The sequence below is a fragment of the Phycodurus eques genome, chromosome 22 (assembly GCF_024500275.1).
Source record: "Phycodurus eques isolate BA_2022a chromosome 22, UOR_Pequ_1.1, whole genome shotgun sequence".
In the NCBI taxonomy this organism is placed as follows: Eukaryota; Metazoa; Chordata; class Actinopteri; order Syngnathiformes; family Syngnathidae; genus Phycodurus; species Phycodurus eques.
In genome coordinates, this window is record NC_084546.1 from 7,821,073 (window position 1) to 7,848,951 (window position 27,879).

The 27,879-nt window shown below is 43.7% G+C and overlaps 1 protein-coding gene across 1 annotated transcript; it reads left to right on the forward strand.

Annotated features, from left to right (window-relative positions):
• Nucleotides 1-1,311: 1,311 nt before the first annotated feature.
• Nucleotides 1,312-27,245, forward strand: LOC133397243 (proton myo-inositol cotransporter-like). The gene is made up of 10 exons (XM_061667889.1): nucleotides 1,312-2,060; nucleotides 6,272-6,431; nucleotides 7,609-7,817; nucleotides 18,253-18,361; nucleotides 23,278-23,441; nucleotides 23,585-23,705; nucleotides 25,558-25,683; nucleotides 25,805-25,923; nucleotides 26,007-26,159; nucleotides 26,928-27,245. The coding sequence occupies exons 1-10, from the start codon at nucleotides 1,481-1,483 to the stop codon at nucleotides 27,152-27,154; spliced, it is 1,968 nt and encodes a 655-aa protein (XP_061523873.1). The 5' UTR covers nucleotides 1,312-1,480; the 3' UTR covers nucleotides 27,155-27,245.
• The last annotated feature ends 634 nt before the right edge of the window (nucleotides 27,246-27,879 follow it).

Sequence of the window (27,879 nt, forward strand, 5' to 3'; positions counted from 1 at the left end):
TAAGCGGCAGAAAGGCTTTTCCTGGAATCCTGGACACGTTTTATAATCATTGAATCAGAAATGCTGAGAACTGGCTGCCTGCATGTGTTTCGTCAGTCTTTTCTTCAACCATTGCGCCGATTGACTACAAATAATTTGTTCATCTTTCTGTGCCAGCGATATGTAGTGACAGGCAGAGCAATTGCATGTGCTTCCACTAGATGGCAGAAAGTACAATTAACATTCCATTTTTCTATTGGAAAATATGTGCCTTGGCTCAATAAAGGTGAGGAAACACAGGTATATATATATATATATATGTATAATTAACTTTAAGAGTCCTGTATTATTTTCTTGTGTTCATTTTGCCACCCGTCCAAAAATTGGTAAATTAAAAAGCATTTACTCATGTCATATATCCATATATCTAATTATATAATGAGTTGATTTATTGTAAAAAAAAAAAGAAATCTCATTAAAAAAAAAATACTGACACTAAATTAAAATTTTCCTATTTATTTAACGAGGTGGTTAATTCCATCCATCATTATAGTTAATTATGAATACAGAATAAAATTTTGATTGAATAATTATTTATTTTTACAAAAGTGTTTTCTCCCTGGTGTATACTGTACCTTATATACATGAGTCCATTTTTTAAGCATTTTTTTTTAGGTACTGTGTAATAACATACAATTCAATACAAGAGGCTTATCAGTATGTTTCTTACTTGTCTTTAGACAATTTCAGCATTCAAGCATTGCAATTATGGAGTCATTTTTTGTTAGAACAGAAAATTGTCCGGCATTCTCAATCAAAATCGAACGCAGTATTTTACTGTGAAAGTAAAATGATATGATATAATGAATACAATTCTTGACGGAGTACTTTACTGTGAGTAAAATAGTGATTTCATAATAAAATTCACAATGCAGTCTTACTTTGAAAAGATATTGCAAAATATTGTAAAATGCTGTTCACGTTTTACAGGGTACATCCTGCAGGGGGCAGCATTCTCACGTTGCGTTCCAGATAAGGCCACAATTGGATTAACACTAAGAAGATACATGTATTTAAAATGCTACATGATAACCGTTTCATTTGCATTAAACACTTGAAGTAAGATGTTAAAATATTAAATAGATGAATGATACTTGAGACTGTTAATGGAGTTTTGCCTCACGTGCTGTTTCTATTTTGGCAGCCATGCACAGACACAGAGGGTGAAATGACGACTCCCCCCCCCAGCCCCCCCCCACCCCCTCCCCTCCCTCCATCTGACTCTTGCATCACACGTTCAAAATAAGACATCTTTGCGTCACGGCGACGCTCCCGATGACGAAGGGATCCGCTCCACTCCTCCTATCTTCTCCAACTGTCTCATCAGGACCACAGGGAGGAGATGCGCGCAACTTGGCAGCTCTGTCGCACAGACCGCTCAGTTGACACTAAAGCGGAGAAAAGCGTCGGTTCCTGAAGTGTTTGGAGTTGCGCATCCCTTATGTCGCGAAAGCAGGCGGACCATGATTACAACCTCCGGAGTATGAGCAACCTGATGGGCGAGCGCTGGAGGAAAGCGAGCGACGGAGGGGAGCGGAGTCTCATCAAGGCTCCGTCCAACGCCAGCGTCAGCAGCCTGCAGGTGGCCGCGTCCTCTGCGTCCTCCGCCTCCTCCGCGGGCGCCCCGGGACCCTCCTCCGCATCCACCGGCGACCTGGAGAGGGCTGCGCGCAAGCAGTTCATGCAGGATGTCACGCCGGGCTTTGTCTACGTCCTGTCCGCCTTCTCCGCCCTGGGGGGGTTCTTGTTCGGCTACGACACCGGGGTGATCTCCGGGGCCATGCTGCTGCTCAAGAGGCAGATGGAGCTGAGCGCCTTGTGGCAGGAGGTGCTCATCTCAAGTACTGTGGCAGCGGCCGCCGTCGCCGCCCTCCTCGGCGCCTTCCTCAACGGGCTCTTCGGGCGCAGGGTGTGCATCCTGCTGGCCAGCTTCTTCTTCACCGTCGGCGGCATCGTGCTGAGCACCGCGCCCGGAAAAGAGGTGCTCCTGGCGGGGCGGCTCGTCGTTGGAGTGGGGCTCGGTGAGAAGCTCTTGGCACCTTATGTTTGTTTGTCATCAGCGTGATTACTGTTGAAGTGTCCTTAAGTGACAAAAAGTTTTCCAAATAGATTCAAGATCAAGACGTTTCTCGCGTGCGCAATCAAAGAAAAAAAATCCTTTCAAAAGATAAAGAATGTAAGGTTAAAAATTCATTTAAAAAAAAGAAAACGTCACAAGAACAAGAACATTGTGAACCTGCATGATGCAGTGTGCGTGTGTTCATCTTTCAACAGTCAGTATGTGTGAGAAGTGCCGGTCCTAGCTAGAATGGCGAGCCCCAACCCCCCCCCACCCCCGCAATCGATTTCACCGATTGCGGGGGTGGTCCAGAACCTAACCCTCGCAATAAACGAGGGATTACTGTCATAATAATTGAGGAACAAATACTTTTACAAAATGTCTGGCCGCTTCCTTCAAATGCCTGACTGAGAGGCTAATAAAGAGGTGAAAAGTTATCAACAATCGCAAACCACCACCACCACTAATATTATTTTTTCTTAAAAGCCAACTTTTCTATTTAATGTCAGTTCATTTGAAAAACAAACCCCAAAAAAACAAGCATCGAGCGCGTACCAGAAAGCTGCACTTTGTGTCAGGTTAGTACAATAAATACAACCAAGGGTGGGAAAAGTATGGCCTGCGGGCCGCGTACAGCCCACTCCCCTCTTGATTACGGCTCACTGAGCATTTACAGGGTAAATGCACTCGGCCAATCAGAATCTCTGAAGCAAGCTTCTGACTTTCTGTCCCTTATCGCCACTCCCTGCACACACACACACACACACTTACACACACAGAGTGGAACTTGTTTGTTTGCTCCTCCTCCTCCTCCTCCAGCCCTTTATATTTGCAATTAGCAAAGCTGCTAATTACACAGCTTGGTCCTCGTGCCCATCAAGCCGCATGCCTCAGGCTGTTAGACAACTCGGTGTCTTTGCCATTATCATCAGTAGGTACTTTATTAGATTTACTTGGGTACCAACGCGTAATGAAGGGAGAAAAAGTTCAAAACTGACTTCCCATATGCAGAGCACGCGACAGATACAGCGAGCAAATGCAGACTGTTTTTGTTCTTTTATAAACTGTAATAAGAGTTAAGTGGGATCCAAACCATTTGAAGGGTAAAAAAAAAAAAAAAAAAGCAATCAAATGTACTTTTCATCCAAATACTGTTGTCTGCATACAAAGTAAGTGCACAGAAGTCATTTTCCAGGATGGATTGGCAAACTGATTGCTTGTTTTAAATGTTTATTTTCCTCACAAATCATCATCAGCGATGGCTCTTTCCTTAAAAAAGGAGTTACAGTGAAAATGAAAAGTGCTCATCATCTTGCCTCTTGCAAATGAACAGTTCTGAAATGAAGATGAATATACACATGTACACAATCAAGCTGTTTGTTTGCAGATGGTGGGGGACAACTTGCTGGGTACTAATCACCAGGTCCTTCATGAGGTCATTTTGCTTGTTAATTTCTTATCTTCTGCTCCTCTCCAGCAACATCTTTTCCCATGCAGATGTATTCATTACACGAGCACGCATGAACCAGGCCTTGATGGAACAGGAAATACATTCTGGCACCGCAATTAGCCGCCGGAGATGCTATTAAGGAAACATTTTTCACTGTGCGCTATTATTCTGGGCCCGGACTGTCAATTGCATTCTCGCATTTACATTACAAAACCGAAACGCCAACAGTTTAGCATTTCTGAAATGAACCGGCCCCAAAAAGGTCAGGGAAAGTCGATCCGATCAGACCGCAAGCCACGGTCGTCTCTATTGCTTCTCCTCATATAAGGCCTCTGGTTAGTCATCTCCTGGCCAGTTATTTTTAAGATGACCTTTTACACGAGCATGGGGGGGCGGGTGGGGGGGGGGGACCGTTGTTGGCTTGCGATCGCATTGACAAGGGAAGATTGCATCCTTTGATGTAGCAGTCTTGAAAGGAGTCAATTATCCTGAGAGAAGTTTTGCATATCACAAATAAAAAGGAGCGTGGATTCGACTTGTTCAGGTCCAAATTTGCCTTTTAAAACGAGCAACATCACCACAACATGAATTGCATTTCATGGCTACAAGCCGGATATTTAAAAGTCATATAAAAGCTCAAACTAACAGACAACAACAGTAAAGGCGACCTATCAAATTACAGGAAGTGGAAGGCTACCAGAGAAAAGCCAGGAGTTGATTGGGTGGGAGGATAAAGGGGGAGGACAAGTGTATCATAATCCAATTGACACAATGCAAAGGCATTTATTTTTCAAACTGCATGACATCACCAAACACAAAGACCACCTCACTCAAAGATGCATTTTCAGAAAAAGGCAAAGGAGTTCAGACTTACTTGATTATTAAGTTTCACACTTGTGGGTGGACAGGCACTCCAGAGACCCAATTATTTGGAAACAAAATATGAAAAAGTACATTTTCCACAATATGTCCCCTTTAAGTGCACTGGAACTTTGTTACCACATAAATACCTCAATTAAGGTTTCTTTAATACATTTTTATGAAGATATGAAACATTGCGTCAGGCACTTTTGTCGTGATTATTGATGTCTCTGCACTGCTACTTGCTGTTTCATCTCCTTGACTTTCATTTAAACTCCGTTTGAGACGAAACAGAACTTCGCGAATTTGATTCGGACTGGACATAATATTCTATTTCTCTCCGCCGGATTGAATCACCATTCGGGGGGCGATTTTTTTCTTTCATTATTGATCGAACGACTTCTTTATCCAGGAGACTTTTCACTCTGCCCGCCTCGTCTTCGAACCCTAATTAGCTTCCTCCATCCTCGCTGTCAGTGATGGAGGGTAGAGTGAGCTATCTGCCTCTGATCAAGTGTGTGTGTGTGCCTGGAGGCTTGGCAGAGCAGTTTAGGAAGACAATCTCTCTCTCTCTCGGAACTGTCTCTGAATCTCTTTAACAACAATGTGAACACCAGAGACAATGAATACCACCGCTATAGTCGTGTTTTTCCAGAGGAAGATGAATAGGACCTCTCTCCACAAGCCACTTGATGCAATCCAAGGAGAAAACGGTTAAATGGTGTTGACGCATCAAGAGACAGCCTCACGCTCCCTCGTTTACCACGGCTGAAAATGTCAAGTGACTTTTGACCTTTTTGCCGTCTGCAGAGGTATCGGCTTGTCCGTGTTTTCTCTGGGAGAAGAAGTGAAACGGACACGATCATTCGTCACCTTCGCGTCGGAGCGCCTCACTCGTATGGGCGGTCCGTCGCCCCGGTGAAATGCGTACGGCTTGGTTGGGTGAATGTTGTGGCAAGTTAGCATAGTTACCTATTGATTGTGTGATCAATGTAGGACTGCCTCATTGCGCTGTATTCATCAGAGTCGATGTGAAAAATTCTCCATAGGTGTCGTTGTTTTTTTTTTTAAATGTTTTTTTTTTCACAATGCAAGGATGACAAATCTTTTCTGGCGGCTCCTTTGGAGGGAAAGAAAACACAAGAGGAGTATTAAATCCTCCTCTCTCTGTCTCTCTCTCTCTCTCTCTCTCTCTCTCTCTCTCTCTCTCTCTCTCTGTCTCGCTCTCGCTCTGTTATTGGATTTGTCGTCCCGAAAGCCGCCACCATGCGGTACCCGACTGGAGACGGCCTGGCTCGTTTCCTGAGACAGGGTTGCCATAGCAACAGGTAGCCACATAGGCCATTCAGGGGAGTGCGGTGTATGGAAGAAGAAGACGAAGGGATGCGATGAGAAGGGATGAGGATGATGATGGTGGTGATTGTGGGGGAGATGGGAGAGTGGGAGCATAGCAAGCAGGCTATTAATAGGGCTGATCAGGAGCCAGCTGCAGAACACGGTGGTCTTGCGTCCATACTCTTGTTCGAGTTTGCCTTAAGTTGGACAAACCGAATATTGTTTCACATTGTCTTGAAGACATCCCGCACAGGACAGCTTCCTGCAATGTGTTTTTCTTTTCTGTTGTAAGTTTTCTCCCGCACGAAGGTTTATACGTACAATATACAGTTTGTATGATTGCGGCACTACTTTGAGTGATTATATCTGACCTTGCCGTTTCTCTGGTTTTATAATGGTGCGTCCACGCCGGACGCAAAGCGAACTTTTGCCTTGCATTACTCGTGGCGGTATTGGCTTCCCTCTGCTGTAAGCTAATTGTTGTGAGCTTGTTGAGCTCACCTTTGACCTCTCTCTCTCTTCGTCAGGCATCGCCTCGATGACAGTGCCCGTGTACATCGCCGAGGCCTCGCCGCCTCACCTGCGCGGTCAGCTGGTGACCGTCAACACCCTCTTCATTACCGGCGGACAGTTCACCGCCAGCCTCGTGGACGGCGCCTTCAGCTACCTGCAGCATGACGGATGGAGGTCAGAACTGCTTCTATGACTGCTAAGAAATGACGCCCAGAGTCCCCCGACGAATCTCATATAGTCGTGCAGCATGGATGATATGTGATATTATCATCCCATGATATCAAATGCCAGAGGATCTCACTCAGGCTCAAACTCAAATGTCAAAATATCCACGAGCCGACCGATAACGTCTGCACATTTGGACCATACTGTACACCCTCTCGTATCTGATGTTTTATCCCCCTCCCTCCACCTCTCTCCTCGTCAGAATAAAAGCCCATGTAGAGTGTTTATATGCTGAGTTGTGAAATGTCAGCGTAGATAAAGACCGTCGTTTCTTCTTCGCGTGTGGCCCTGATGTCGCCGATTAGAGAAATTCCTGAATTATAAATTGCCGTGAAGCTCTCCTTGATGCCTTTGCCTCAGCAAGAGAAGAAAAGTCTTTTTAGGCGCTCCTGTCAGCACGCCGTGCGTGCTGCTCTTTTTATTTCCACGGCTGCTGCCTCCTTCCAATTAGTGTTTTGCTCCCTCCCTTCTCTCCTCTTATTCTTCTATATATTCTTATTATTATTCCTCTTATTCTTCTTCTAGTTTTGGATTTCCAAGCAGCCCCTTTGTCCGAACATGTTGTCCTCTGACTGTGCGCTTAAGTGGCAGCAGAGAGCTTTATGGAGCAATTATTTTCTCTCACTATAATCATTGAGCGAATCAGCTTTGTGGGTGTGTATGTGTGTGTGTGTGTGTGTGTGTGTGTGTTGGAGGTGGGTGAGTCTGTTCTGTCTCGACTGCAAATTGTTGCTTTGTAGTTTGGATTTGACATCCTTTGTGCAGAACTCAAACATGCATACAGCCCATGAATGTCTTGATATGTGTACTGCTGTATTTTGAATTAAGGGCCCGGGCGATTCGATTATTATTTTACGCATTCACACATTACAACGATCAAAAAATCAGGAAGAATAACCCCCCAAAAAAACCCTGCTAATTTTGCCCTTTTTTTTTTTACACATTAAGGCATTGCAACATAAAACAATGACATTCAAACAAACAACAATGAAAAGAGTTTCCAGGATACACGTAACTCGCCACCCGTCGCTTGTAAGGAAATAGCTCGACACCAGTTGAAAGCTTCCTGTCAAAACCATCGAAATCCGATACAATGGATCTAATCGGCCTGTTTCCGCCTCTCCAGGTACATGCTGGGCCTGTCAGTGCTCCCCGCTGTGCTCCAGTTTGTGGGGTTCCTCTTCCTGCCCGAGAGCCCTCGCTGGCTGATCCAGCGCGGGCTGACCCAGAAGGCCCGACGCGTCCTCAGCCAGATACGAGGCAACCAGAACATCGACGAGGAGTACGACGGCATCAAGAACAGCATCGAGGAGGAGGAGAAGGACGGCGGAGGAGGTGAGACGAGGGCCGGGGTTGTCGTGTTGCCTTTCGTTCCGTGATTCACGGAGTGTGGTCCACGTGGGCTCCCTCTAGCGATACACGTAACTCGCCACCTATGTACTGCTCAGTTGTATTTAACTTTGTACGTATCCAACCACTACTGTCATTGAATTTAGCGCAAAACCAAAGATTGTAACGCATACTTGATAAATCGGTATCCAGGTGAAGTCTGTGCATCTCCAAAAGGAAAAATGTTGTACTCTGTGCATGCACACAACACATGTTCCTGCCAAGCGTTCCCTGCTGTTCTCGACTCTGCCAAGAAACATTCTTCACACGTCGTCTCAGGAAAGCCAGCGAAGCCAGCAGGCGTACAAACATGAATGTGCGCAATAATGTCGCTCTTAAATCAAGGTTCTTTTTCTTATTATTGCTAAAAAAGGATGTTATTTGTTAGACCTCTAAGACGGTAACTTTTTTTTTTTTTTTTTTTTTTTTTTTTTTTTTCCTTTTACTGGTGTGCTGTCTTGACTTTCATTGGTGCCCGTGGCTTTCTTCGACGTCTGTGTCGGGTGTCACACTCCACAATTCAACTGAGGTTCAATCGAATGACAACAAGTGTTGAAACATTTTCATAAAAGGCAAAAGGAACAGACAAAACGGACACCACAGTTCACACACTTTTTCCGAGTTTGCTGTGGTTGTTAAAAGGGAAACCTGCTTCTTGGCTTTTGTGATCATCAGTGTGAGTGGGATGTTGTTGACATCTGACTCTCATCTTAATTGTACATCGTTAAACCCCCCCTGAACGCGGGCAGCGTTCTGCGATGTTACCTCACTGGCATCGAAGTCATTAAGGATTTTTTTTTTCACCTTGCATTAATTCGACAACATGTTGAATGCGTGCGGGCCTCGACATGAATGAAAATGTTGAATCGCCGTGATCAGTAATCCAGCAATCGTACTTTTACCGAATTATACTTGGCCCGTGCGGACACACAGACAGAGACACACACACACACACACACACACACATCCCTCGGTGCTGTGACCAGTCACCGAAAAGCACCGAGGGAATCACTTTCATCCCGTATCTAATCAACTTTGACAACTGAGAACACCATGTGTCAGCCAGGAGTGCCATCCAAACATCCTATTGGGGCCGCGTGGCCTGCAGTGAAGAGGAACCTTCATTACACTCACAGACACACAAATACACGCACGCCAATACACACACCGGTGTGAAAACACACTCGCGGTTGGAGCAGGCTCATTGTGTACTCAGCTGGTTCTTTTTCATTTCGGCATCCCTCCCGCAGTTCCCATCAGTATTGTCAGGTCGACTCGTGCAGTTAACTGTGTTGGAACGTTTCCTGTTTCAATAGGATCTTGTCGGTTAATATTTGTTTGTTTGTGACAGATTTAGCCATGCCTGTAATTTGCATTATTATAACAGGAAACACTTAGGTACTTAATGTGCCTTTCTTTTGTTTTGTCACTTGGTTTATAGTGTGTGTTTGTGAACGTGGAGGTCCGCCTTAACCCCCAGGAGCCATTAAAGCAAAGCAATTACATTGCAAAGTACATTGATTCCAGGGTAGAACTATTTTGGTTCTCTAATTTGCTGCTTAAATTTCCTGCTTTATTTTTTTATACTTCCCTCAGTGTGCTAGAGGGCCCTTTAAAATCCTTCTTTGCATTAAAGATGTTTACGTCTATAATGTCCTGACCTTAACCTCAAAACCGGTTTGAGATGAAGGTCACATATACTGTTTCATGGAAGAATATTGTATTTTAAGTTTGCCATAATGTTTGGTGGAAGATGATGCAAGGTAAACTTTCTACTGGTGCTTGTGCACGTTATTGTATCATAAGTGTGTTGAAATTGGATTCTGTTAAGAAATTATGAACCATAGCATGTTTCTCCAATATGGCTTCAAGAAGACATGAATACCATTAATACAGCAGAGAACTGAACAATAGCTTGATTTTCCGAATGTTTTTAATTCCTTCCTGCACATTTCTGATAGGAAAAGAACAGTTCAAATCACAAAGCCCCGCAATTAACCTTTGCGTCTGAGGCATTCAGCCTAAAATCCTCCAATGTGATTGGCCAAAGACTCTACTTATGAAAAAAGCACGTGCGGGCATGCATGTTCTCACCACGCCCCACCGCTGACATGCCCGTTACCATGGGAACAACACTTCCCTGCTCATCCTCACCTCTGATGATTAAAGCGCGCATCATCCGCTGATCCTTGTCTGCCCATTGCACGCACACACACACAAGCACGCACACACAAACTTCACAGCGATTTCACCGAGGTGTAAAAGTCCTTCAGGTTACGAATCTGATAATGATGGAAGTATTATTTTGAAATGGCAGACCTGCACAATAGTATTCAGACTGGAAATGGCACCTGAATCCAAAGCAGATGATCTGAAAACTGATGATCACTGATGATCACAAACTGATGATCACTGAGTATTATTCGTCAATTCGCATTATTGTCTGAACGTTAACTTTAAGTGTTAAAGCATGTCACTTTTGGGCATTGTTGCAATTGTTTTGCTACCTGAATGATGCAGTAAGAAAGAAGGCCTGAGTGGTCACTTCATTTTCTTGAAGGAAGTGGACGGATTGTTGTTGAGGATGACTAGAATGATAGCGGGGGGTCATGGGAGGCATTGCTCCAATTACAATGGAGGAGCAATATTGTGCAACGATTGCTGTCACACCACTACAGGCTACAGGAAAGGTGACAAGTAAAGTCACGTACAAAACGTACAACATTGAAATGACACAGACTCAAAGAAACCAGGGAACTAAATACAAACAAATTAACGGGACAACAAGGCATACCTGAACATGAATCCAGTGACTGGGTGGAGCTGATTGGTTGATACGAGGAACAGGGCTGAGGAGAACAAGTGGACATGAAAACCTAACAAGCAGACAAGCCATCAATGAGGGACACAGGAAAACAACATGTGACAAGAAACAAAACTAAATCGAACCAAAACAACAACGTCAGCAGAAACACAGATCATGACAGAAATTTGTGAATATTTTTTTTCATATAATTGTCTATAAGAATATCACTTAAATATCATTTCAAACTCATTTGACAACGTGACATTACCCTTCAAAATAAATTTACAAATGATTTGATTTGGGAAAAAAGTTCAAGGCCGCTGGCGTGTATGTTGCCACTTCGCAACCAGGAAGAAATACTAGTTACCACTTTCCTAGTTGTCATTTTATTAAGTTTTGAACTCAGTAATATCAACATACTCTCATTTATAAATTTATTATCGTGGAAATTCACAGGTAACTCACACCCACCCAAAACGTTTGTAATTGCCTATAAATTCCACAACATTGCGGTAATGGTTTTACTCCTTTTTCACAACGAGGTCACTATTGAATTTTATTTTGATTTTTTTTCACCTCGGACATTTCCGCCTGAGCGAACAACCTGGACCGATTGAGCTTTTGTCAAAGCAACAATCTCATTGATTTTGGCATTTTGAATGTTGCACAATTCTGCATGTGACCAGTTCATTGAGTCTTGCCTTCTAATTGGAGGAGAAACAACTGCATCATGTCAGATTGATTGTTGAGTGCTGTGTTTGGCAAACGCTAACAAAATTGAAGTCTTTCGTTTCACAATTCTGGACGCACCGTCGCAAACGCACACTCCGCATCCTCATACGGTCGGTGAGTTTTACCGTCTCCCTCCACTGGAGTTTCTATTTCTCTCAGTGACTATTAATAATTCACAGTGTTTGAGCATTTTTATGAAACTCCAGCGTGGGCTCCGAGCCTGTTTAAATCCACACAGAAATGATAATGAGACCACGGCTGCTCTTCGCTTTGGGGATGACAAAACGTAAGGACTTCCCGCTGGGGTATTTGTCATGAATAAGCACGTTCTCAATGGAAATCAGTTTTGCATGGAAACTAATGTGCAATATTTAGAAACTGGCATTTGATTTATTTAAACGAGCACATTTGCCTCACAGTTGCAAGGTTCTGCGTTTGAATCTTGTGCTTGTGAAGTGCGTCACTATTTATTTTGGAGTTGCCTGCTGGTGCTCGGAGCTCATTTCGTGGCAGTATTGCTCAAAGTAGTCTTGTCTGAACGTATTATTTTTGTATGATTTTCTTTCTGCATGGATCCGTGCACCACAGGTCTCAAACGAGGCCTTGGAATCTTCTTTTGCCATTCCCTCTCCTCACTTTCTGCCTCTTTTAATGGAGCCTTAACGAACCCAAACGAGCTTCCACAAGTGCACTGCTTCCATGCGGACAGATGCTCTGATTGCTAAAACGACTCAAGTTTGCACAGCAGTGGTTAGGATGCATTGTGGAGGACGAGAAAATAAGGAGTCCCAACTGGGAAATCACCACCCAGGCTGCGTTAGGGGAGAGAGCAAGACTACGATAGCTGAGGCGAAGGGAGAGGAGGGAATTATCTGCATCTTTGCTCGAGTAATTGGCTTACAGTTGGAGGTGCACTGAGCCAAATTTCAATGCTCCGGATGAATCTTTTGTGCAGTGCAATATTGCTGCTACCCAGCATCAATGGCCTATTCATTACAGTCGAAGAAAGGCATTGATATTTTGCACATTAGCAGGCACTTCTGGGTGCTCAGTGTTCATTATTGTATTGTTGAACAAAATCGATGCGCTCAAGACGCATTGAGGAGCGTGTGGTTGTTTTACCTTAGTTGGGGGGGGGGGGGGGGTGCTTCAAGCCAATTGCATTAAACATAGCTACATCCTGTTGTTGATGGCAAGAAGATTTACCTCCTGCCCCTGCTCTGCTGTGCTATTGTAAGCCATTAATTGGACTATTAACTCTCTCAAACAGCCTTTTTTTTCAACTTAACATTACTAATTGGAGGCTTTCTAAACTTTTTGGAACCTTCAGAAGTTTGCAAAGCAATGTCACTACTACAAAACGATCATTCGGCCCTTATATTGAATGTTAGGAAGCGTGCTGGTGTAGCTAATAAACTTTCCACTATGTGTATACAGTGAATCCCTTTTTATCGCAGCGGGATACATACCGGACTCAACCACAATACAGTATATGAAAATCTGCAATATAGAGAGACCTTATAATCCCCTCCCATGCACGTTAAACACATTTTAAATGTATTACAACACACTTTTTTAAACACATTGTAAACAATTCTGAACATGCACCCAAACAAATTGCAAGCAGAAAATTCATAGAAAATACTAGGAGTATTTACAAGTGCTGTTAATACACCTAGAAGGCAGTTATGGCTAAGGTATGGCATTCATAACCGACTCTTATGTTGCGAGAGAAGGAAAGTAAAGCATTGTCAATACAACGGCTGCATAACTCCATCCTTCCCTCAGCATAGCCAGGAGTTTGTCTTCTGAATTGCTTGGATCTTCCACTGGCATTTAGAAGAAGCGCGATTCACCACTGTACACGCAGAGAGAAAATTGGGATACTGCAGTAAAGACATCTGCTCCCTGTGTCCTTGTCGGCTTAGTCAAGTTCCTCTCCAAGATAAATTACAAAGAAAGAGACATAATAGTATGACCTCTCTTCATCCGCCGCCTCCAGAAAAGCAGCAGAATATGGAAGGAATTTAGTCACTAATCAAGATCTCATTCAAGTCACCACGAAGGTCATCTTTTTAAAAATAATGCTCATCCCACTTATCTCCCCGCATGGCTTGCAAGCGTCTTCCACCAGTCAGAGATGCTCTTTGAAAAGCAGATGTTGCCAATCACTTTGCTTTTTGAAAATGTCCTCTCACAGACTGGCTTGCAGATTGTCGCCATTCAAATATGTGCGCCATCTGCTTGAGTCATTGAAGCCATTTGCCAGTATGGTCTGACACCTATCATTTGAACAAAGATTGATTCAATTTCTAGTCACTCGTGTTTGGCTTTATTTACAAATGTACACAGTGTGGCATCACTGTCAACACTGCTTTTCATCCAAATGTACTTTCATGAGTGAGTCACATAAAGAAAAAAAATAAGGTCAAACCTGACTCACAACCTCCCATACTATCATACGTCTATAGTGGGGAATTGGGCAAAACTGCAATGCAAATACTATGGGTCTTACGAAAAAAAAAAAAAAAAAATAATTTGTGCACTGCATATGAGACCAGTGCTCCTTTTGCACGCTCAGAGTAAGTTAGCAGCTCGGTTAGCAGGAGCTTTGTGACGATAGATAGAAGAATGGTTGACGCACTGTAATTGCACTAGTGGGGTGCCTCAGGAGTCATACACAAGTACTCTATGCTTACCATGTATGAAGCCCCCAAGACAGAAATACGTCTCACTTTTGTCCTCCATTGAGGGAGTTTGACCACTATAGGCAGATGCTGGAAGCTGAGGAGAGGCATGAAGTGATATTGGCTTTACTAATGGGCCTTTTCATAATGTTTGTTACCAATAGGCACCAGAGTTCCTCCGGGTAGCAGAAAAGCAAGTGATTACTGCTGATCTGAAATTAAACAAAAGCTTGTCGTGCTTGGGGTTGTGCCAACAGATATTCCTCAAAAAGCTTGGGGTTTTTTTCATGGGGGAAAAAATCCGAATTAACAAGGATGATGGGGGGCATTATCCATTTTTTCCATAGTTAGGCAGCTTTAAAACCTCAGGGATCCAGAGTACAAAAGAGCGACTTTCTCCAAACTCTTCACTCTTCAGGCCCCCTCCCTTTAAGCAGCTCCTGAATAATTGAGCAAGCCAGATCTGTCATGATTCCTTCCTACGCATGTGGCTGTCAGGAGACCATGCATGGATGAAGGAATTTTGAGCCAGTCAACCAATCACACCTTCTAAAGAGTATTTGTGTCTGCTATATTGTAATTGCAGCTTGGAATAATGAATTTCTACCTGCAAAAAAAACATTTTAGAGGGTTTTATAGTAGCCCATTTCATAACTATTGAAACCTTTTATGTTCATACATTCTTTTAACCAATGAAATATCTGAATTGACCGCCAAGCATGAGTTTTGAGACCTGCTCTTGAATATGTGCGAGTATAAGTCAAGACAAGAAGGGGAGACGAGTGGGAGAAATAATTAGGAGGGGAGTACGGGAGAGCGACAGGATGCCTGTGAAGGCTTCTGTCTTTGATTGCAGCAATTTTCTGTCAGGTGCAAGGTCCTCCTGTGCTTCGTTTGCACATCGAAAAGGTTCCGCGACCAACATACCACACTTTGACATTCAAATACGAGGATCAGTTATCTCTCATGCTCATGGAAATCTGATTTTGTCCTCATTAACATGCAGCAGATGCAAACATCTGACAGGCTCAACATGTTCTTTAATTGGCTGTGTGGGTTGGGGTGGTTCCTGAAAGGAGCAGCGATAATAGGAGATTCCTTGTGGTGAAAAAGATACAGCCTTTTCTTATCCAAACTCTCCTTAGTATTGTCTGATCCGGTGCAAATAAGGCATTCCAATAGAGAGTCCATTGATGTAAATGTCTAAATAAATTGGCACTGTAAATGTAAATGTCACTGTTGTCAGCTGAGGTTTTAGTCAATCGCACACATGTGTAAGTCACAAGTAATTCACACGTCTTAATCTATTAGTTTTAAGCAAGTTACTGTGGCAAAAATCTAAAAAGTCAAGTCGAGCAAGTCCTAGTAGTACTTGAGTTAAGCAAGTCATAAGTCAAACAGTCAAGTTCGACAACCTCTGGTTATAGGTGCAGTTAGTGTATTATGGAAACCATGGTAACCAATGTAAAGCTAGCTAGGCGGTTTCCACAGGCCCCTCACGCTACACATCAGAAGCACTCGTGAAATTACCGAAAGACCTGTCACGTAATTGAGGTGTCGTGGGGAAGATGGATCATAGCGTTACCGTAAACGAAATCCAAGTAAGAAGGGGTTTCAATGTCACTTATTTCAGTGCCGCTTGGGGCTTTGGCTTTGGGTTTTTGTTTTTTTTCACCCACCACCCCCATCCAGTTGCTTTCAATATCTCATCTGATTGAATTACAGCAGGGTGGTGCTCCAGTGAGGAAATGAAGCTTTGTATGCGTCTCTGTTTGTGCATTAACTTCAGTCTTAGCACGTGTGTCTTATGCTATCGAGTTCACTTATTTGTCTGGGTAGGGGGGAAGGAGAACATTGCATGATTGATAAAGTGTGTTTATGCAGTCAATGAAGCACTTCTTCATGAGATAGCTCTCTGCAGATAGTTGATCCCAGCGATATAAATCGAGATATCCTTCGCAGCTAATCCAATAACAGTCGGCTGAAAATCAAGGGATCATTCTCCACCAGGTTAGCGCCAAAGGAAATGGCCTGGCCCATGAACGCACCGCTTCCTCTATTTTAGCCGTCTGCGGTCAGAGCACTTCTTCAAATCGTGGTGTTAATACAAAAAAAAAAAAAAATCATAAAAATACAACAGCAGGCTCATGGGAAATATTTGCAGCATTTTTGTACAATCACTCAGATTTATGAATGTAATGTTCCAATCCATGTGAGGAAAACAACATTTAAAAACATCACAGTGGGTTTTATATCTGTCTTAAATTAACTGTAAGGATTTTGTTGTTGTCGAATGCTGAATGAAGGCTTTATTGCGAACGTGGTGATACACAGCAAAAAAAAAAAAAAAAAAAAAAACCTAAGTAGTCAAGCAATAATTTAGAAAAATGCATGTAAAATAGAAACACAATTATTTTGTGTATGTGTAAGTAAATGCATGTTAAGTCAAGTTCTAAATGTGCAAGTGAATGTTTTACATGGGTTGAACGGGTTCTTTCAAGGCATCAGAGAAAAGTGCTTCTCACGTCTCTGGCTTCTGAATGCCTATAAAGTTGCTTTCAGCATTTCTCAGTGAAAAGCAATCAAAAGATGATGCTTCCCCAAGACACACATGCAAACACGCACAGTCTGTGTGCAAGTGTGCCGCTGAGTGAATCTGGGCTTTCCTTGCTGAAGGAGTCTGCTCCATAGAGAGTCCTCACACACACAGCTGCTCCCCTTTCGACGGCATCACTGTGCGGATGTGTGGCTTCACATGCGCAGCCCTCATGGGTCCAACTTTTATCCTCCGCGTCTCGTCAGCCTCATCTCTCCCTTGTCTGTCCGCTTTGAAGACGTTGGCTTCCCAGGGGAAAGGGTTTGCTTTGGCATGCTGGCCGGAGATCGGGCTGAGAGGCGGAACGGCCGATGCCGGCTTCGACAAAAGAGCGCATCTGGAAAAAAAAAAAAAACACGACAAAAAGCGACTTGATTGGACAGCAATCAGCACCACGGACAGCTCACTGAGCCAAAACGTTACACTATTTCATGTATTATCTTCAATTATCCTCATTTGTTCAGTGCACATCTATTCCTGTGCAAGTGGTCTTAAAGTGGTCTCTTCATCTGATTTAGTGCCTGAACAGAACTTGACTTAACATTTTTTTAAAGGGGGCTCTCTTGCCACTAAAAGGTACTAATCCCTGCCTTCAAGAGAAATAGACGTTAATTTACGGTGGACGATTTGTTTTTTTCATCCATCCATCCATCCATTTTCTGAGCCGCTTCTCCTCACTAGGGTCGCGGGCGTGCCGGAGCCTATCCCAGCTATCATCGGGCAGGAGGCGGGGTACACCCTGAACTGGTTGCCAGCCAATCGCAGGGCACAAACAAACGACCATTCGCACTCGCAGTCACACCTACGGGCAATTTAGAGTCTTCAATTGTTTTTTGGGGATGTGGGAGGAAACCGGAGTGCCCGGAGAAAACCCACGCAGGCACGGGGAGAACATGCAAACTCCACACAGGCGGGACCGGGGATTGAACCCAGGTCCTCAGAACTGTGAGGCTGACGCTCTAACCAGTCGGCCAACGTGCCGCACGCCTTGTTTTTTTCAGTGATACCTTAATTTATGAGATTAATTTGTTCCATGACAACTCAATTTATTCATTTACAAATCAGTTTTCCTCATTGAAATGAATGGAAATTCCAGCCCCCCCACATTTTGTTTTTTGTTTTTTATAAATTACAAAAACTAGCACAACCACAACAACCTAATAAAACATAATAAACGAGAATGTAAAGAAATATACTGGTTTTATGAGGTGTAATTAACGACACTGTAGTTCAATAGTGTATGTTGACATGTGGCTTTTAAGAGATGTGTGGCCCAGTGAATGACATCAAGAACTCTGATTCAGGTTTTCCATGCGATAACATCTTCTCCATGCTCCTTGTGAGTGTTTTCATTTTGTATTTGTGTCTTTGGCTGTTTGTCTCGTACAATAAATGGATAAAAGTGGGCCAGTGAGTGTGGCTCTCCTTTTTTTTAAATTTTTTGTTTTGTTTTTTGTTTTACTTCATTCGAGCGGTGGAGTATTTGCAGTGTATTGTAACTCAAGGTACCTCTTTATTTCCTTATAAGTGAATTTAATTGTGCTGTTTTTACACATCCAGATGGCCCGGTGATTTGGCGCATGCTGACCTACCCCCCCACGCGGCGAGCACTCCTGGTGGGCTGCGGCCTCCAGATGTTCCAGCAGCTCTCCGGAATCAACACAGTCATGTGAGTACGTCCGCTTATAGCTCACTCGAGCGTCTGCAAGGCGTCGCCGGCGCGAGCACTCAATGGTGGCGATGAACTTCACAACAAGCAGTAGATACTGAACAGTTCTTAAAAAATAAAAATAAATAAAAAGCGGCCCAGTGCTTGCTTCGAGCTATTTATTTCCATTCTCACTTGAAGTTCAAACATAACACAAAGAGTATTATGCGTTGTGTCTTGAACCAAACCACATAACTGACTGAAGTCTGCTAGCTCAATGCTAACTCACAATGCAACACACCATAAACGGGCTAATGAAACTAGCATTGATGTTGCAGTAGTTATAGCCCTTTAAGCTATGGTGCACACACCAAAAAGGAGCACATTGTCAATAGGCACAAAAGCATGAAATCATTCCGTTAGCGTCACGTTAAAGTGTGGCGATCTTCGCCACACTTTGTACTGTCAAAGGTTACATATATGTTGAGCAAAGCATTCATACACATTCTGACTGGAATATTTTGAACCGTTTCATAGCAACACCGCAATGCGCGCTCGATAACAGATAAAAGTTCCCCACACTTTGTGGGCATAGTGAGGCACAGATAAAGGAAGACAGATTCCAGAAGAGGGCAGATCATTCTGGCAAGACTCTTGGTGAATGATCTCCAGTTCTCGTGTATAAATTGTTCATCGCCTTAATACAAAATTGAACTCATTTTCAGCCTGATCATTCATTCCTGACACAAACTTATCGACCAAAGAAATGGGAGGGGGAGGGGGGGGGGAATACACTTTGTATTGAATAAATAATAATTTCTGAAACATACATGGGACGAGAGGCTTATGTCTAACAAAGTGGGCAACGATGAACATAATCACCTTTCAGTTCATTAGTTTCAATTTATTTTGTATTCGATTACAGAGTAGGGACCATAATGTCAAAATGTTGTTTGTTGCCAGCGTTTTTTTAAATTTATTGATATAAAGTTTTGAAACCACTCTCCGCCTTAGACTTAATCAAAAGAAAAAAACAATGCCACAGTGTGTTTTTGCATCTCCATCCTTCCCATTCAGCCCAAACACATTGAGACAGATGCACATAGTTTAGCGGCGCGCTATTAAATCACGAACACCCAGGGGCAGCTGGGAAGGAACCGAGCACCTTCTTTTTTATTCTTTTTTTACTTTCCTGTTTTGCTCTTGTTATCTTTCCATCTGTGTTTGTCTCGCCTGCCCCTTTGAGATGATCTATATTACCAGTCTCTGTAAACAAACTGGGGATATGTGCTGTTGCCTGGCAACCGTCAGAGCAAAGGCAATAGGCTAAGTGTGTGCACGTTCGTACTAGTTTTTTTTGTTTTCCTCTTTTTACACGCGTGTGTGTTGTCTGCACACGTGCATCACTGACGACGGCATGTGTGTGTGTGTGTGTGTGTGTGTGTGTGTGTGTGTGTGTGTGTGTGTGTATGTGTCTAAAATGAGTACTTCAATAAAATAGAATCTGACTGACAGGTTTGCCGAGGAGAATTTTGTCTTTTGTTTCAGCAAAGTGACACATTGTACCTGTCACAAATCGATGGTGCAAAAGATTGTTTTGTTTTTGTTTTTTTGTTTGCAACTGCCGTTCAAACGTTTTCTCTGGTCTGCAAAGATTACGAGATGCAACTCGTTAAAAGGTGTTTACCGCGTGATTACCTGACAGACCAGGAAATTCAAGATGTTAATGTTGAGTTGTGTATCAATTTCACAATATATTTATCCATGTGCTGGTTATACCAGAGGTGGGAAAACATTTTCATTTTCTTACTATTCATAATTAATTTACAGGTATGTATGACCATTAATGCCTTGCTTTCAAAGCGTATTATATTGAACATTCTGGACTCGTAGCCTACACGACTGCTAAAAAACAATTCAAAGGAACACCTCTACGTTTCATTTCCAGGGCTCAACCCTGACTCGACTCCCTGTTCAGGGCTCATGCTTTTTTCTTTTTTAATTGGGTGAGTCAGGTGTACCAAATTTGAGGGGAGGTTTCAGGAGAGGCTGACAGGGGAAGTGGTCAACCCGTGTGAACCCACTGGTTTGTCATTATCAAGTTTCCCGACTGAGGTCTTCACTTTCCTCCCTGCAGATGACAATCAGATCCACTCTGAGCCTGCAAGGCAGTACACCCTCTAAAATATTGAGCGCAGGAGCTCTGGGGGGAAAAATATATGAGGTGTGTCGTCTTGTGAATTTTGTGGAAAAAGGTTTTGTCTTTTTGAAGTATCGGGTTGACGGCCCATTATATCAGAACAAAAACACCCCTTTAATACCAGGAGGAGCCTTTTTGGGGGGGGGGGGGGGGGGGGGGGTTGGTAAATGGCTTTGTTTCATCTGACAGCATGTGGAATAATGTCAGTGAAATAACAATAATGTTCTCCCGCTGTTTATCATTCATGACCTTGCTAGATTGCATTTTTTAAGGGACCATTGCATTTTGATAGTACGCAGTGGTCGATTGCGAGTTTTTCGAGTTAAGTGCCATCGCTCGGTTGTTTTTTGTTTTTGTTTTTTGTTTTTGCTTTGTGTTGGGAACTATCTTTAAACCATCCCATTTGGGGCTTGCGTTTCTCTTCGGACTCTATCTTATTATCTGCGATACAGAATCATTTGAAAATCGGAAACGTGGTTGACAGCTTTATAATCTGCATCAGTACTGGCACAAAAAGCGACATCCTCAAATGTCCAATTTGAAATTGTCTTGTCTGAATAAAAAGTCATAATGCGTCTTTTAACGTTATCTATACTATACACGAGACATACGAGCATTTTAAATCTAGGTGTTCATTTGTGACAGTTCATCCAGTGTGAACTTGAAGGTCACCCAAGCCCTTGTCTGTCCAATTTGCAACACCCCATAATGCGACATTTTAATTAGATGTCCACATTGTAGAGTGTGTTGGCGTGTTTGTGTGCAGTTTGTTGTGGACAATGTGGCCTCACAGATGGTCACACGGAGAAATGTCATGTTGGAAATGTCAAAACTGGAGAAATGGTGCACAATGTAAGAAATTCTAGGGTTGTTGTCTTTTTGGGTTTTTACACATTTGTTTCATTTTTGTGTGTTTACAAGTGCGCGAAAGCAGCTAAATCTTCCACTCCGTTGTCCTGTGAAACCAAAAATAGCCATTTTTAATGAAGAACGTACTCCTTATCACTCTAATCACACACACAAGCGCATTACGCACGTACACATGCTCCACTGAGGCACAACCCTCTCATTCGCTTAATACACGGCTAGAGCAGATGTCATGAATGAAGCTGCACATTTCGGATTTGAAGTGAGTTGCGGTTGCAAAAAGATATGATCAGGACAGTTTTTCTTTTTTTTTTTTGTGTCCATAAAAGCACAAATCACTTTTGGAGAGTTTTGACTCGATTTAATGACGTTTTGCAGCCCTGTTAGTCACACCACAAGCAACCTTTTTGGACATTTTATCAGGTGTTGGACAAAAAAAAAAAAAAAAAAAAAAAAAGTGCGACTAATTGGTCTCAGTCAAACCCTGAGGGAAATATCGGCCCCGCACTTGCCATTTAGTTTGTGAATAAAATCACTCCCAATTACCTTGCGTTTTAATTGAATTTTAATGCCGGTGGATCCTGATTAGGGGTGAGAAATTGCATGATGAGTAGCCTCCTTTGTGGTTTTCAACTCAGAGGCTGGTGATTATATATACGGATTTGTGACAGTATTGTGCATGCATTCAAAAAAAGTAGGTCACATCCCAATATTCAACTGCCTCGTATGCCCACCTCTGGAAAAAAACAACAACACAATTTCCTGTCCATTTATTTTCCATTTTCTTTTGACACCTTCATCCATTATGCACAAGTTCTCCTTTCTTCCCAATCCAATGGGAACAATTTATGTGTGTTCTTTCTTAAAGCTACTCCGTGTCCTACAGCTAATGCTTAAAATTGACTGCTCTTGATGTCTCTTTTGCCTTTTTTTTATTTTTTTTTAAAGAAGAAGACATCGGTTTTCAGTTGGGGGGGAAAAAAAAAAAAAAAAAAAAGTTCAGGTGCTGTAGATGTGATTGTGTTGTTATAAAAGATCCCAAACAAGGTAATGGCATCTTCTCACACTTTTGTATCCGCTCTCCCTCACCTTTCCATCTCAATATCCAGTCGCTCCGAGCGTTTCCTGTCGTCTCCTTCCTGCCCGCTCCAGTCTGTCTTGTTTTGTCACTTTTTGCGTTGACAGGCAAGAGAAGATGTCCGTGCTTCCAGACTAGGGTCACAGTCTTCTGTTTTTCTCAATTTAGGACTCCGGTTTGAGACCTTTATTGACACATCAGTGAGTGCTATGTTGATGGAAACATGCAAGGATCTATTGCGTGGGTCGTGACTCTGAGGTGTGTTGATAAATCAATAATGTAGCACATTTTTCAAAGTCCTGTCCGATGGTCATTATTTGATATTCTATCATTTCCTGCACAGACTACTGATGTATTGCAAAAAGGTCATGTAAAATCAACAAAGCTGTCTGTAAAAGTGATTCTGATAAAAGCCTGCCTGAATCTTATGCGCCTCACTAAATTGATTCGCTAAAATCTTGAGGCAAGAAGCAGCTTAATAAAAATGTAGCATTTGTGTTTATTAAACAATGAACTACAGTGTGTTTTTTTGGGAAACTATCCTTCATTTTGTTTTGCCGAAAAATAACCTATTTCCATTCTTTTGTGCTCTATTTTAACACCCAAGATGCCACAAGATGGCACCAAATCTCTACAATAGGATCGTAAAATAATTGGTGTCAAAGAAGTATTGCTGAAATGATCCATAATCTGTAAGCATTTTATTTGAAAGCGTACCGTTCTAGGATCAGTTTGAAAATGATATTGAAGTGTTTTGGGATCACACTTTGCGGTATATTTGTTTGTTTGCAGGTACTACAGCGCCACCATCCTGCAGATGTCGGGCGTGCGGGATGACCGGCTCGCCATCTGGCTGGCGGGACTCACCACCCTCACCAACTTCCTGTTCACTCTACTAGGGGTGTGGCTTGTGGAGAGAGTGGGCCGGCGGAGGCTCACCCTGGGCAGCATCGTCGGTAAGACGGTATCGGACGTGACGACGGCCTCATCTTTTTAGTTTGATGATCATTTCTGAGGCGTCGCCATACAAAAGGGGGTGCGGCGAGGGCCTGTTGATCGCAGCTTGCAGCTTGAATTTTTGGTGTTCTTTATTGTGCAGGCACCTGTCTCGGCTTGTGTTTGCTGGCGGTGGGCTTCCTGCTGTCAGCCCAGCACAGTCCTCCTGTCACCTTCCACCCGTTAGACCCCTCCATGCCCAACTCGACCTGCCTCAAGTATCAGTGAGTCCACGCACACCAAGTTCAAGCATCGACTGAGCCAAAAAACTGACATCTGCAATGAATTTTAAGCTCTTTTTAATCAAGCAGTGCAGTACATATATTATTAGATTTAAACAAATGTCTGTCTGTGGTTCCACCACATTTGCACAAGTTCCCACAGACACATGCACCAGTTAGTTTTTGAACTCTCATGGGGGAATCACCAAACAGTGAAAAAGTAAAAGAGCATGAACATCAGCGGACATACTAAATACTACAAACTACTTTCTGATAGTAGATGTTTTTGTAAAAAAAAAATTTAAAAAAGTGCCATAAAACATGAAGATTCCCCTTGAAGATGGATTCATTATTCATTTAATAATGCCAGACAGGCTATTAAAATATTTGGAAGAGATCTGTAGTTCCTAAATTTGATTTTTGTAATTATTATGAGGATATGCTTGTAAAAATTGGCCTGGAACATTCAATGTACGTCTGGAAAATGAACAGAGATGTGAACAACCGTCAGCTTGTTCAAGCTCACTAATGGTCCCTGTCAGTGTAATGCTTACGTATTGCTTATTATAGTTGGCACTCGCCTGTTGCCCGAGTCAAAGCCCCTTGAAACGGGGAGAAATTGGAGGTCCGTGTTGGTCTCGTGTCGGTCGTCAGCGCGCGATTGCTTGTAGCAAAGTGAACTCGGTGAAGCCGCAGCGGTGTTCGAAAAGCACTCATCTCTTTAATTGGCCGCCGTCTTCATCTTTGTGTGTGGAACGCGACCGTGCTGCAGTCAGTCCATTAGGTGTTGTTGTCGTGATGAAAGAACATTGCTGCTCAGGGGCTTCATTTTGCGCCTAAGTGAGAATAAATTGGGGGGAAGGGAAAAAAAAAAAAAAAGGGCTTCTAATATCTTCAAGCAAACCTTTCGTGTCTGTGTTTCTCTCCACTGTTACTGTTTAGTTATCTGCCATTATGTGTTAGCATTAGCATAAAGCTAGCACACTAAAGGCTAAGATGTCCATCCATCCATCCATCCATCCATCCATTTCGAACCGCTTATCCGAGGAGTCCAACCCTCACCGGAAACGAGTCCGACTTACTGCCGGATATGCGGACCAAACTCTGACTCGGGTCGTACAGGGACCGAACAGCCCATGTGCTGCACTCCTTCCCCCACCTGAGACGCCGGACGGTGGACCAGAATTTCCTCGAAGCCATCCGGAAGTCTGGCCAAGCTGCATTTCGCTTGGCCAGCCGGTACTCATCAGCTTCCTCAGGAGTCCCAGAGGCCAAAAAGGCCCGATAGGACTCCAACGGCATCCCTCACCGTTGGTGTCCACCAACAGGTTCGGGGATTGACGCCACCACAGTTACGGCCAAAGCTCCGGTCGGCCGCAACAGCAATGGAGGCGCGGAACGTGGTCCACTCGGACTCGATGTCCCCCGCCTCACCCGGGACATGAGCAAAGTTCTGTCGGAAGTGGGAGTTGAAACTCCTTCTGACAGGGGATTCCGCCAGACGTTCCCAGCAGACCCTCACAATACGTTTGGGCTTGCCACGTCGGACCGGCATCTTCCCCCACCATCGGAGCCAACACACCACCAGGTGGTGATCTGTTGACAGCTCCGCCCCTCTCTTCACCCGAGTGTCCAAGACATGCGGCCGCAAGTTCGATGACGCGACCACAAAGTCGATCATCGAACTGCGACCTAGGGTGTCCTGGTGCCGAGTGTACGCTTGAACACGGTGTTCGTTATGGACAATCCGTGATGAGCACAGAAGTCCAATAACAAGCTGAGATGTGGTTGTTTTAAATGCACGTTATTTTTTTTCACGAATATGATTGGAGGGCTTTCTTCGCCACTGTTTCAGGCTGTGCGAGCCGTGCATGCTGGACCCCGCCTGCGGCTTCTGCTACCGCGAGAACGGCTCGGCGCTGCTCACCTCCTCCTGCGTGCCGGTCAATCGGGCCTCCGCGGAGCAGGCGGCGTGGGGCAGGTGAGTCACAGGATCCAGGTGTGTACGCTGTGTGTGGGTTTAGGATGAAACACCCAGCAGGGGGAAGAGGTTGGGAGTTACTCTTAAGATATACATAGCCTGTCAATGTGCTTGCCATTAGGTGTTCTAATTCCAGCCATATGAGACGGCACACTTACTGGGCCTACAACTACTGCCCCACCTCCTTCTCATGGCTCGTCTTACTGGGATTGATGTTCTACTTGGCTGCTTTCGCGCCTGGTAATACACAAACACACATACAAAATACTGAAATAAGCACAGTGAATACTTTTCAGATACATGATAACATGTCTTCACTTTAGGAATGGGTCCTATGCCGTGGACCATCAATTCTGAAATCTACCCGTTGTGGGCGAGGAGCACGGGCAACGCGTGTGCAGCCGGCGTCAACTGGACTTTCAACGTCCTGGTCTCGCTCACCTTCCTCCACTTGGCCCAGTACTTCACCTATTACGGTCAGCTCCTTTAAAAAAAAAAAAAAACAATAATAATAATAATTTTTATTGTTATTAATTGAACTTTTGACTGATGGAAATGTCTGTGACTACTGTACATGGAGTCCTCTCCCACTTCCTCCTCAAGTCAACAGCAGGCTTCTCCTCCTCGCGCAGGAAGGAATCGATCTTTTATGGCGCTGACAATCGATTCATAATTGGGATGAGTGTGCACACATCGTGAGATGTTCTGCAGGTTCATCATTGATCTTGGAAACACAGCCCGGGGGGGGAAACAGCAAAGAAATTGCAGACAGACATAACATTAGGGATGGGTAGGCGACAACTATGGTTTCATACTGTCTTTGAAGGCAACGTGAACCTGTAGAAGGAGACATACAGTAAGAGGCCACAATAACAAACAAGCAATCGTCATTTGGAATCGAATATTTGATATAGTGTAAGCAAGTGATCATGCTGTCGTGTCTAGTGAGGTCTATGTCTATGATGATTACGACTCGGGGTGTTTAATTACACCCGGAAATGTCATTGGGCTTTCGACAAGATTGCATCTGCCTCATTGCATTTCTGTCAGTGTGCTCAGTGTAGGAGCTGAGAAGTATTTTACTGTCTGTCTGTTGAGATGCCCTCAGGATGTTTTTTTAGATTTGCTTGTACAAAAGGGGAGAAAGGGGGGAAACAGGTTCAAAGGCACTAGCAGTGTGCTCCCGTGTTGACGTGCCACAGTGACATTTTGTTCTCTTTTGTTTTGGCGTCCTCTCCATGCAGGGGCGTTCTTCCTCTACTCCGGCATGGCCTTCCTAGGCTTCGTCTTCGTCTACGGCTGCCTGCCCGAGACAAAAGCTCGCCGCCTGGAGGAGATCGAGACGCTCTTCGAGAACCAACTGTGCTCGTGCGGCGCGTCCGATTCGGACGAGGGGCGCCAGGTGGAATACATCCGGGTCAAGGGGTCAAACTACCATCTATCGGACAACGACGCATCCGACGTAGATTAAACGCCCGGCGGTTATGTTGGGGTGCTCTTGATTTGTTTTAACTGTGAGCCGCGAGCCTCTGGTTGACCTTGTGAATGTTTTGAATCCACGCCAAATTTGGAGACAAATTTCAAGTTCAACTTGAACAAATAGTCGTCGCAATTGGCCCACATTGAAGGATAACATAAATCTCGGATGCATGAGGATTCGTCGTGTCGCTCAGGGGTGGGCAAAGTATGGCCTGCAATATTTATCATTTGTTAATTAAGCATCATTAAACTATCATAAATTCAATTTAAAGAATAAGAATGATTGAAATGTTTTCCTTTTTTTTTTCGGAATCAGTTTAAAACAAATCTAATGTGACCCTCTTAAGCACACAGGTTTTCCCACTCCTGATTAAGCTATAGTTTTAATGAGCAGGCGGCCACTACATTTACATAAAGGATGTCGCGTAGCAGCTCTCGTTGTCTTTTTATTTCGAGTAACTCACAGCTTCAATTTTTTACAGAGATGTGAAAGTGATAGTGAGAGTGGGCAGCTGAAAATGACAAAACTAGTAGCACTGAACACGCTGCTTCTTTGGAGCTCATTTCTTCTCCTTGGTGTCATTTCATTTGCCTTGAATGGCAGCAGGCAGTCGAACCTCATTTCCAAGTGCAGTAGTTCATCTGACATTGAAGATAATCGTTGTGCCTGTGTTTCGTGACGATGCCTCGCGGGCCGGCCTCAGTCCAGAAGTTCTG